General features: G+C 35.0%; 1 protein-coding gene across 4 annotated transcripts in view; it reads right to left on the reverse strand.

Moving 5' to 3' along the window:
* Positions 1-12,500, reverse strand: part of LOC135226437 (hyaluronidase-like) — a 37,397-nt gene that overhangs the window by 4,770 nt on the left and 20,127 nt on the right. Inside the window, exons 1-5 of one of the 4 annotated variants that reach the window (XM_064265995.1) lie at positions 9,131-9,270; positions 8,824-8,898; positions 3,706-3,925; positions 1,026-1,170; positions 63-235 (exon numbers count right to left, since the gene is read on the reverse strand). In XM_064265995.1, the coding sequence (XP_064122065.1) occupies positions 63-235; positions 1,026-1,170; positions 3,706-3,891 (504 nt within the window). In that variant the 5' untranslated portion in view covers positions 3,892-3,925; positions 8,824-8,898; positions 9,131-9,270. Of the gene's footprint in view, positions 1-62; positions 236-1,025; positions 1,171-3,705; positions 3,926-4,198; positions 4,218-4,525; positions 4,627-8,823; positions 8,899-9,130; positions 9,271-12,500 lie in introns of those variants that run through there. The other 3 variants (XM_064265996.1, XM_064265997.1, XM_064265998.1) reach the window with 3 other exon arrangements.

Genomic DNA, 12,500 nt, shown 5'->3' on the forward strand with positions numbered 1-12,500 from the left:
TGCTCCTCCCGTGAAAGCTAATATATAGTAGTGATTGGGTGGATACATATTATGCAGCATACCTCCATGAAATTCCTAATGGATTCATTGAATGTTCTTTGGGATTCAATGTCGATTTCTTCGTCAGTCCATTCGGGATATTGCTCCGCCACCCACTTCTTAGACGCTTGTCTGTACTCGACGGGAGCTCTGGCCTGGGAGGGAAGGTAATACTCAAAGTCAAGGACGGCCACACCTAAAAATATACAAAGGAGGATAATTATTAACGAGTTGTAGCGCCTCAGTGGCGTGATCGGTATGGTCTTGGCCTGCCACCTTGGTGGCCGCGATTTCGTTTCTCGGGCATTCCATTGAGGTGTGAGAGATGTGTATTTCTGGTGATAGAAGCTCACTCTCGACGTGGTTCGGAAGTCACGTAAAGACGTTGGTCCCGTTACTGAATAACCACTGGTTCCATGCAACATAAACACACCATACAAACAAACAAACAATTAACGAGTTGTTTAAGAAAATCGCCTCTCTACGGCGAGGCCACTAACCTGAGTGGGCACTGCAAGCAACTGACGTCTAAAATTATGGCTGGCCACACCCAAATTTAAAGTCATCTTAGCCGGTTCCTTGACTCAACTCGAGGAAGGACACACTTCCTACATATTGGGCGTTATGTCTGTCCGTCCGTCTGTCATTCAATCACGGCCAAACGGCTGGTCCAATGGGCATGAAACTTGGCAGGGTTATAGTAGGGACCCCTACGATGGTTTATAATGGGGGTTTAATCCTGCTTCCCCCTCCCACCCACCTACTGGGCGTTATGTCTGCTAGTAAGACGAATGGTCAAAATGCCACAAATGCTTTCCCTGAAATTAGAGCCCTTTCTTCCCCTTTACCATTTTTAAAGAATCAGGAATTTGAATCGCAAAATGACTCAGTAATGGACACAAAAGTTACGCCAAAATCTCGATTTCCTCACACATTTCGGACAACCTTTCCACTGCAAACGTTGTATTCGAATGGGAAATATTTACCATGGAAGTCTTCTGGCATTGTTGCTACTTGGCTCCTGAAAGTAGCTTCGTGGTCCTCGAGACTGCCATTCTGGGGAATTCCTCCGTCAACAGGGATGCCGTTGTTCATGTGGGGAAACTTCCCCGGATGATACCAAATGTTCACCTGGAGCGGGAGAAAGCAAGAAAAGATAGGGCCGTTATGAACTTTGTTCAAACATTATTGTTTTTCCAGTTAATATTATGTTTACTTTAGACCTGATATACGAAGTGCCTTTCAGTTAATAAGAATAATGCATACTTAGCTATGATTACGTAATTAATAACGAAAATATATGCTCTTCTGTAAAATAATCCAATGTATCTTTTTGTGAATTTCACTCTCTCTTGCTGGTCGTGACATTGAGTATTATATATATATATATATATATATATATATATATAATATATATATATATATATATATATATATATATATATATATATATATAATATATATATCAATGAGGAGAAGGACATAAAGCCTTGATAAAAGGGTCAATTTATTCCGACGTTTCGTAATGTCTTCATTACATTTTTCGAGGGCTGTACAAAATAGATAGCATAAAATAAATAACAATAAAGCTAAGAATTTGAGATTTAAAAGTTGCACAATGATTACAAAACATAAAATATTAAAAATACTAAAACGACACCTTTAAAAACAAAAAAAACGTAAACTAAACTGGACAAAAATGATTAAAATAAGTAAAAAAATAAAAAAAAATAAAAAAAGAACCGAATGAAACAAAAAAAATAATAAGACATATTCAAGTAAATGTAAAACTGGACCAACCTATTCAGCGGCAATGCCAAGACTGGAGATAAAAGGAAGAGACTAAGAAAGGTACAGTGTGCCAGCAGAGGTTTGAACTATTCAACAAGGGGACGAGTCGTTTAATCATTAACGATTCTAAGATTGTCAAATGATTAAACGGACTCGTCCCCTTGTTGAATAGTCAAACCTCTGCTGGCACCAACTGCACCTTTATTAGTCTCTTCCTTTTATCTCCAGTCTTGGCATTGCCGCTGAATAGGTTGGTCCAGTTTTACTTTACTTGAATATGTCTTATTATTTTTTTTTGTTTCATTCGGTCTTTTTATTTTTTTTATTTTTTTTACTTATTTTAATAATTTTTGTCCAGTTTAGTTTACGTTTTTTGTGTTTAAAGGTGTCGTTTTAGTATTTTTAATATTTTAAGTTTGTAATCATTGTGCAACTTTTAAATCTCAAATTCTTAGCTTTATTTAATTTATTTTATGCTATCTATTTTGTACAGCCCTCGAAAATGTAATGAAGACATTACGAAACGTCGGGAATAAATTGACCCTTTTATCAGTCTTTATGTCCTTCTCCTCATTGAATGTATACCTCCGGCTGTGGCCACAGCTGTTTTGGAGATATATATATATATATATATATATATATATATATATATATATATATATATATATATATATATATATATATATATATATATATATATATATATATATATATATATATATATATATATATATATATACTATATATATATATATTATATATATATATATATATATACATATATATATATATATATATATATATATATATATATATATATATATATATACATATATATATATATACATATCTATATATATATTACTATATATATATATATATAAACATATATATATATATATATATACTATATATATATATATATATATATATATATACATATATATATACATATATATATATATATATACATATATATATATATACAATATATATATATACATATATATTATATATATATATATATATATATATATATATATATATAATTTGTGAGTCGAAACCTTCAAGAGAGCCGAGTTTTTAAGGAAAAATACAATAACTATTATGATTATTCTTACTGAAGATTCACCAATTCGTGATGTATAGACAATCGACTGCTTTAGTTAGCTTTCATTGACCTGGATATCAAAATGCAAGGAAATGAGAAACTAGAATAAAGAGAACAGAGTAATAATGTAATAATTAGGTAATGAAATACACACCAAAAATCAAATACAAAACTGCGTAAGTGCAGTGTGGCCGAAAAATTAGGGAAAATGAATTATTATGCTAATGAGGCAATTCTCGTCATCTAGCAATTATACTTAAGAAATTGTCTAAGCGCTTAAAAACTGATCAGTAGATAACTTTCATTTTCAAAATGCAATCAGTAAATGGAGTAATTATTCACTGAGGATTAAATGAGAGGGTCTTGCCAATGAGGTCTCCCATTCAAGTGATAAAATCTCTAAAATATACAGGGACCAATTACGGGATCTCTCTAAAGCAATGAAATGGGATAGCCTTGCTAGCAAAACATCATTTTTAGCTACCAATAAAGTATTAAGAAATTCTGGAATATTTAAGAAACAGGGACATGATAAAGGAGAAATACAGGCTGACAATTTCTGTACTTTAAATAACATTCATCTGCTTATAAACTAGAAAGACAGAGGCAATCCATTCAGCCATTAATATGGTAAATATCATTCCCTCTAAATATCAGTGGGCTGTTACTAGATTACCGGGTAAAGGAAAACAGGAGTAATGCATTTTGGCCATAATAAAATAATGAGGATTAATGATATTAGGTATAATGGGAACTCTGAGTACCTTATCGCCTTGGAAAATGTCATCGGTATTCTGGATGATGCCGAACTTGGTGACATCAAAGTAGATTCCACGTTGATGGCACATGAATGTGGGCACATTCCAATATACGTTGAAGTCCTTGGCCTCGGCTACAGAGACACATAGAGCACACAGTCCTATTATGGACAGGCCTATTTTGCATAACATGGCTCTTTCACTAGAAGCACCCTAATCCCCGTAACTGTAAAGGTAAAGAAAAGAAAAACATTAGTGACGGGCAAAAGTATTTCAAAGTAAAGTGCTGAATTAGCCCATTTTATGAATAATACCCTGATCACACTGGCCCTTAAGAAAAGGGCAGGCATGGACTAATCACTGGGAAAGTCATTCATGTGTTCCTGACCACATTATCCCTATACATTGTCAAGACCTCGCACTCCTGAATCTTTTTTGCATCCATTTATATTTCAATGTATCAAAGGTTAGAAGAAATCAATAGGAAATAATTAGTTACCGTAAGACTGAAACTCCTTTTAGCCCGATGAAGCAGGACACAAAACGAACTACTGCTATTTTTTTAACATTCAGTAAAATCATGCGGCGCATTACCGTGAATGCTGAATCCACCATAATATGTTATACAGATATAATAGCCTAAACTCTTTGATACATTAGCAACGATACCGAGAGCTTTCAAAAACCTAAACAACTTTCAATGAAGAGAGCTGGGCAGGGTCACACGAACGCTATCGATTTGAAGACAATATGACAGAAAATATATTGTGGAATTTTTACTCTTGAATGTGATGATAGTTTGGTTGCTAACAGCAGGTTCACTCACTTTCTTTCTTGCTGGCAGTTGGAAGACTAATACGTAACATTACAATAACGCGCCATGTACGAATATTCCCATACATACTTCCCCCCTCAGGGTGATAACAAGACTCCTTACTCTAAAAGGTAGGCAAATTTTCCCATGGTTATCTTTTTGTTATCTGTATTTTCTAACTTTTGTCAGTCCATCTCTATCTGCTTATCTCTATAGTATTTTGAGAATTTACTACTTCTAAATGTAAGCAATATCGTTCAATAGCCAGAATTATTCATCAAACAAATTAATAGGTATTGGATTCATAAACTGCGAAAACTACCCGAGGCAAGTTTAAATGACTTTTGAATATTCAAGAGTTGATTGCCTTTTATCTTATTCAGTAACATTTTCACTGAAGCCTTCTTTTCTACTACCTTATATAGGAAATCACTAATGTTTTCATACATATGTTATTAAAAAATTATAGTGTCTTATTCAAGATACTGGCAAATTAAGGAATTGGTTCCCGCATTTGGCCATCAGTTCTGCAGATCTATTCTAAACATAATTGCTGTCATATTCAGTACCCAAAGCCAGTAGCCTTTAACATCGCGTCTATGGTAGAATATCTCAATATTGATCTATGTACGCTGCTCAATGAAATCAATATCAAGACTACAGTTGTGTTGAAAACGATAGGCATTACATTACTGTTGCTGTGATATCCACCCTTTTAATTTCCTCATTAACATTAGGCACTAGCATAAAGCATTTTTACGGTTCAGCATGTTTTCAATCATGCATTACGTGAACTCATCACCAAAGCCTGAGGGAGGGACCGAAAGTAATCTGTGCGGAGGGGCCAGGGGGCCACTCACATTTGACCACAGCCACAGGTGGCCTTGGGAATTTTCCCATTAACCCACACGTGTTATCAAGAGGGAAGTTAAAAATGATACCAAGGTCAAAAAAGAAATTTCTCTTAATAGTGCGGTTCTCTATCACCGCCAACCCCACTACACACACACACACACACAGAGGGAGGGAGAGGGAGAGGGAGAGTACTCACTTACGTTCCAATGTATATGTTACCTATCTACGCTTTTGATCGCTACCAAATAATACTTATCTATCCACCATGAAATTAAACGTACAGATGATGTCTGCAAGATCTGAGACACTATCTACTCTGAAAATCTAGTGGAATTCCTTCATCAGCCTTTACCTTCAGGAGTCCATTAGCAGCCCTTCCAAGACCTCCCTGGACTATGCGAAGCCTGCAAAAATAAAATAGTTTCCCACCTCCAGAAAACAGTTCCTCGAATGAGTTATCTTACAGAGCTCCCTGGCTAGTTTGACTCAATACTTAACAATGCGCTAATACAACAATGCGCTAATACTCCAATATGCCACAGTAAGTAGTCAACGTCGGAAATTCACTTTATGGTTTCGTAACCTCAGTTGTCGATAAAGTTAATATCTGGAGTAAAATATAGTCTTAAGTTAATCATATTAAACACTTTCTTCTACGAGCTTAATCTTAAGGTTTACTATCAAAATTCTTACCGAGAGTTATGCAAAGGAATATAGAATTTAAGCCAAAAGCGAATTACTGGGACCTCTGGTAGGTCACTCAGCGCTGAAAGGGAAATTGACAATAAAAAGATTTGAAAGGAGGAAAACCTCTCAGTTGCACTGGAAAAAATCTGTCAAGAGGGTTGAAAGAAAAGACTATGAACAAAGGTGCAGTAACAGGAGTAAGAAGTTGCAGCTAGGAGCCGTAGGTGCGCTGCAAAGAACCTTTAAGTAATGCCTACAGTCCACCACGTAGAGTTCCACCAATGGCACTAACCACTTACAGGTAAAGCGATGTGTGATAGAATGAAGTCAATAGTATCTGAAGGATGAGACAGTATTCCGCTTCTCTCAGTATATTGGTATTCTTTACATTTGAAGAGCGAAAAAAACTCCCTGATGAACCTTCCGTCATGTCCATGTAATACTTATCCTATTAAGGGAAAAGGCCGCCAACCTATACTCTGTTTTTTTTCCATCTGTCCATCCGCCTGTGGTGTTTTTGTATGGTAACACTGCGTCCCGGGCTTTAGACAGTTACATTCAGCTTACATTCAACGATTATAATAATATCCTATGTCGAATATTAACGGTGTAATTCGCATACAGTAAATTATGAAAACACTTTTCAATTGCAAATGTACACCAAGATATCCTTTTATTTACCTAAAACTTACACATAGCGTAACTATCTAAAGCCCGGGACGCAGTGTTACCATAAAAAAACACCACAGGCGGATGGACAGATGAAAAAAACAGTGGCATTTTTTTCATCCCCAACATAAAACAATGTTGAAACAGATTGTTTGATATTACCATTGTTTACTACACGAAATGACGCAAAAAACTTGCAAAGATTTCACAGATTTCATCTTTCAGCATAACTGTATTAATTAATGGCTAGTTCATTTTAATTACTGGCTAGTTTATTATTCTAGAAAACGTAAGACAAACGCTACCAAATGATGTTTAGCGAATTCCTAATTGGCTTTTAAGCCATAATTACAGACTGAAAACAGACTTCTCAGCAAGCCTTCTGCAAAATAGCAATTTAGTTTTAGATAAGATTTCATTGACAATTTTGGACAAAACTTAACTTTCTTTGTTGCGCTTATCTGCAAGAAAAGCGTGTAGCCAGGGTAAGAAATCATTGGCTCGGAAGGATAAACTGGATTCGGGTAAAAGTACCAGTGCAGGATGAAGCTGACCCCTTCTATCAAAAGGTATAAAGACCATAGCTTTAAAATAAGAAATCTAACCCATTTCAGGGAATCCTCCAATTTTTCAGTTTGGTACAAGAAATAGCACAAGGGTACATTTAAGCAGGTTGAAGTACAGAGTAATAACTTAAAACATTTTAATATTTAATAACTTTCTAAATCTCTAATAAACACTATTACAATCTGGCACTTTCCAAGGCTTCCTTACCCCGAGTCGTAGACAGTTCTAATTCAAAGATTTATCGTAAATAAAACTGAACCACGATACAGTTTCCTCTGAGCAATAACCAAGCTCAACAGATTAAGGTGGGCCAGTACTAACTTATACTCGAGCAAGCAAACAATCCAAGTTAGAAGACTCTGTTGAAACGATGCCAGACTTACTTTGCCAATCATATTTTTTGCAACTGCCACAGAAATCCTCAAGTCCTGTCGCAAACACTCATCCCGTCTGTGGAACCTACCTAGAAAAGAAATTCTAGTCTATTTCAAGAGTAACTTTCAATTCGCATCATTATGAAAATATACGATAAGAGTTAATCCGTTGTACTCCTAGATCCGTGATTCATACAAAGCGTTGAATGTTGTGAAGCTTATAAGCAATAAGACTAGTAAATTTCAACTAGAGTTTTTGATTTACATATCAGTTAAGTTTTCTTTACCTATGAAATAAAATATAAAGAAAAACATACCATAGTCAATTTTATTTTTATTTCAAAGGTAAAGAAAACTTAACTGATATGTAAATCAAAAGAAAAAAAAAACTTTAGTTGAAATTTACTGAGTGTTTGCGACAGGACTTTAAGATTTCTGTGGCAGTTGCAAAAAATATGATTGGCAAAGTAAGTCTGGCATCGTTTCAACAGTCTTCTAACTTGGATTGTTTGCTTGCTCGAGTATAAGTTAGTACTGGCCCACCTTAATCTGTTGAGCTTGGTTATTGCTCAGAGGAAAATGTATCGTGGTTCAGTTTTATTTACGATAAATCTTTGAATTAGAACTGTTGACGACTCGGGGTAAGGAAGTCTTGGAAAGTGCCAGATTGTAATAGTGTTTATTAGAGATTCAGAAGGTTATTACATATTAAAATGTTTTAAGTTATTACTCTGTACTCCAACCTGCTTACAAGAATTTTAACTAGGTTACTTGATTTTTATTACTTTTAACCGTTGAATAGAGTGGAACAGACTATCTTTAGAAGTGATAGCATTTAGATTAAGATTTTCAAGGACACAAATTACTGATTTAACTTAAAAGAAATAAAAGCACGTAAATAAGTAGAAAAAATAAAACACGCAAAAGAAAATTAAACAGAAAAAAACTCAAAATACTAAAGTACTATCACTTACTAATGGACAAAAATAAAAAGATGCAAGCTTCCTCTTGGCCTACGGTGGACAGGGTCTACCGTAGGCCATAGGCCATAGGAAATCCTTCCCCCTTAAGGGGGCCCGCCCCCTGAAGGGAGAAGGTTAAGATTGCAGAGTTTCGTTCAAATGTAATAAAATTCCGATCGAAAAATAAAATAATTACCAACGTCGTCTTTCAAAGTATGCAGATTTATTCAGTATGGCCGCAGTAAGCATAAATTTACCGGACTCCACTCATCTGAAAGAGTGGACACCATTATTCTATTTGTCAAATAAGAGATATTAATGCTACGTACTTTATATTTGTCAAGTGAAGGTGGCGTGGTGACAGATACAAAAAATAGGTACCGTATATAGAGTAACAAAATATAATTTTACAAAACTAACTCATTAAAAAAAATTCTTCAAATGTTAATTCCTTATCTGAATACTAATAAAACTTCCAATAAAAACTCTTCACCAACACAAACCACAGTCTGTAGGGAGACCTGAAAACAACACCGTTAACGCTTAACCCCTGTCCATCCCCGGTAACTTCGAACTAGACACTGCTGAACTGCCTTTGGTATCACGATTTAGGTATATTGCTTGGTATATGACTATGAGTAAGTTAGTAAGTGCTGTGCTGCCATTCGGACTAAAGATTTACCTTTACAACGCAAGGATGGTGTTGGCTGGATGTGCTCTTAACAGAGACCTTCCCCAACATTCGTCGAACTACCGGAAGATGGCAGTGACATCAGTTTTGAAATCGTTTACACTTTCACTATTACAGTTTTATGAAAATGATGATTAATGTCTTAATTCAAGCAGGTACTGGACTGTAAATAATACCGAAATACACGAAGCATGTTAAGTGCCCCGTTGAGAAGGCACCATTTATAAGTACAATAACTTTTTCAATATAATGGAAGTTTGTATTTAAATGCTGCTCGTTAGCAACCTCTTGGTTATTCCTTTGGTAGCACCTATGGATTCGAAATGGCGTGTAGTTTTTTGTGTCATATTCTATATGCTAACGTAAATAACTGCAATTTTTTGGCAATTAGCAATTTAATATTTTAGATTCGAAAATATAACGTTCACTTGTATGAGTTATGAAAGAAATGACTTATCATTATTAATTATTATTCTTGAATAAGAAACACAGCCAAAATAGGGATGAGCAATGAAAACAAGAACGTTAATTTGTTCAGAATGAATCTGAACGTTTGACAGAGAGCGATAACGTCAGCATAAAATAAAATAGCAGATTGCTAGTTCCTTTTGACCTTCCAGTGCGGGATCTCATTAAAACTTTATGATTGACGCAAAGGGCTTCCATCTAATTATAAAATTTAATACTTTAATCAGAACAACCATCATTACGAATATTCTCATTAATTCAGCTAATGAGGCCTTATCTGGATAATTGTAGTTTATGTGGTACCATTTCTATTTTTTATTTCCTACATTGTTCACGGCCTCTGTTTCATATGGTCAAAGTACTTTTCTGCTGAAGATTCTCTCTCTCTCTCTCTCTCTCTCTCTCTCTCTCGTCTCTCTCTCTCTCTCTCTCTCATCTCTCTCTCTCTCTCTCTATATATATATATATATATATATATATATATATATATATATATATATATATAGATATATAATAATCAATTTTTATCACACCACCGTGACATTTTATATACAAACATTAACTTATAAATATCGGTCAATATCCAATTCGTGCTACTTCGGGAATATCAGAATATCACCGGAGGAGAATTATGTGATGAATGGTCTGGCACCTAAATGATTTGAACACTTGGCAGTACGATCAACGACTTCCAGTCAACGTTCATAACCGCTGTACTGTCGAATGATCGATTCACTTAAGTACCAAACCATTTATCACTTTTAATTTTTCGACGTCTGTAGCTTGTAAATACTTATATATATATATATATATAATATATATATATATATATATATATATATATATATATATATATATATATATTATATATCAAAGTTGCAGGCTGTTGCTTTAAACCAGATGAGTAGCAGTGAGTTTTGGGGTGAAAGACAATTCCTTTTATTTCCTTTTAATGTATTTTATTCTGCTGATGTTTCAGGACCATCTGTCCGATTTACGTAGCAATAGATTTTAGAGAATAAAAGTTGAACACAGACTCAGGTTTTAAAAAAATCGTAAAAGTATTTATTTACATAAATAAAAGTATAAAAGGAAAAAGCGTTAAAAAGAACAAAGTTTACCATGTAGTGCTGAAGGCATCCATCCAACCCCTTTTTTGACAACGGGTCTGCATAGTGACGTAAGACAGGCACACGCCGAAACTTTCTACGGCAGAGTTAGGTAATTGAACATTTTGGCCAGTTTCGCACTCTCATACACCTGTCATCCAGGAAGGGGTGAAATGGAAATCTCTCTCAAACACCCGGACATCCCTGAACTTATATGAGTGACTGTACAGCGGTGTTGACGACATCTGAGTATTAAACTGGGGAACTAGCCGTTTAATATAAAGTGATTCAAGTATTAACAGTTGATTGACATTCGGAGCCATGCCTATTATTTTTATAAAATCTTTGTAATTTATATTATATTTACATTTTATTGCATGGTCTCTTATACATGAAAATTATAGATTTGCTAATTTTATACCTGTTCGGTAGCTCACGCCAGGATGAGAGTCTAATCTCACCTTCAACAGCCTACGAGTGGAGCTCACGCACTTCCCCAGGTCACATCAGGGATAATTGAATAAATAAATGAACCCTGAGGTCATCAGAGGGTGAAGACTCTCTTTATATTTGAATAAAGACTTAATCCTCATTGGCTTGCTTGGTATTAATTTCAACACAACGGTAAGTATATATTTGTTTACTGTTTCCCGTAAGGGGTCCCATACACTGAACGATTGTATGAACGATTGTCGTTATCGACAAACACACAAACTATTCAGACAGTATGAACGATCTCCTCACCGATTTCAGTCTGAACAAAGATTTTGTCTCCGGAAGACATGGCACCATCTATAGAGGAGACGTGCGCGACAGCGTTATATCGGCAGACAAACATATACATTGCACGACCTGTGCATGACAGACAAATCGCAAGCCAGCAACCTGGTTGTGACAGATTTCCGCTGAGATCGTTCAGACACGAAACTCCACCCACTTTTGCATTCAGACGAGCCCATACACAATGTTTTTACGAAAGATACCGACAGTCGTTTAGACAATCGTTCATACAATCGTTCAGTGAATAGGGCCTTTAATCTTGGTAAAAGCGTTTATCATAGATTAGCGGGACTCTTGCATAGGACAACAGCTTCGGTACTGTTGGTATCTCAAATTTTGGGTAAAAAACATGTTTAAAAATTTATGAAAATGTTTGTTAAAAAAAGAAAAAAAAAGAAAGGTTAGATGGAAAGCAGTTACTAATAAAAAATTGATGGAGATATAGAATTTCATTATGGAAGCTATTCCAGTCCGATGTTAAGCTAAAGGTCCTGTGGAAGAGGGTAGACAAAGTTTTACTTAGAATTATACAAGTTAGAGCCCAGACCAATAAATGTTTTCTTCCTACAATCCGTGGTATTAAAAATCGTGTCTGGAAACCATTATATCTAAGAATGGCAATTTATTTTCATTTTCATATTCTAATGTAAATGTTCTATTTGAGTGCATTTTATTGGCAAATTCAAGTAATTCACCTGAACGATCTTTGCTCCTAAACAGTAGAAAAGTATCATCAACATAACTGCTATAAAAAAAAGGTGGGTGGTAAGCCAAAGGACAATCGTTTAACAGGCGATCCTCTAAGGAGCACATAAAAATATTTGC

The sequence above is a fragment of the Macrobrachium nipponense genome, chromosome 14, assembly GCF_015104395.2.
Source record: "Macrobrachium nipponense isolate FS-2020 chromosome 14, ASM1510439v2, whole genome shotgun sequence".
Lineage (NCBI taxonomy): Eukaryota > Metazoa > Arthropoda > Malacostraca > Decapoda > Palaemonidae > Macrobrachium > Macrobrachium nipponense.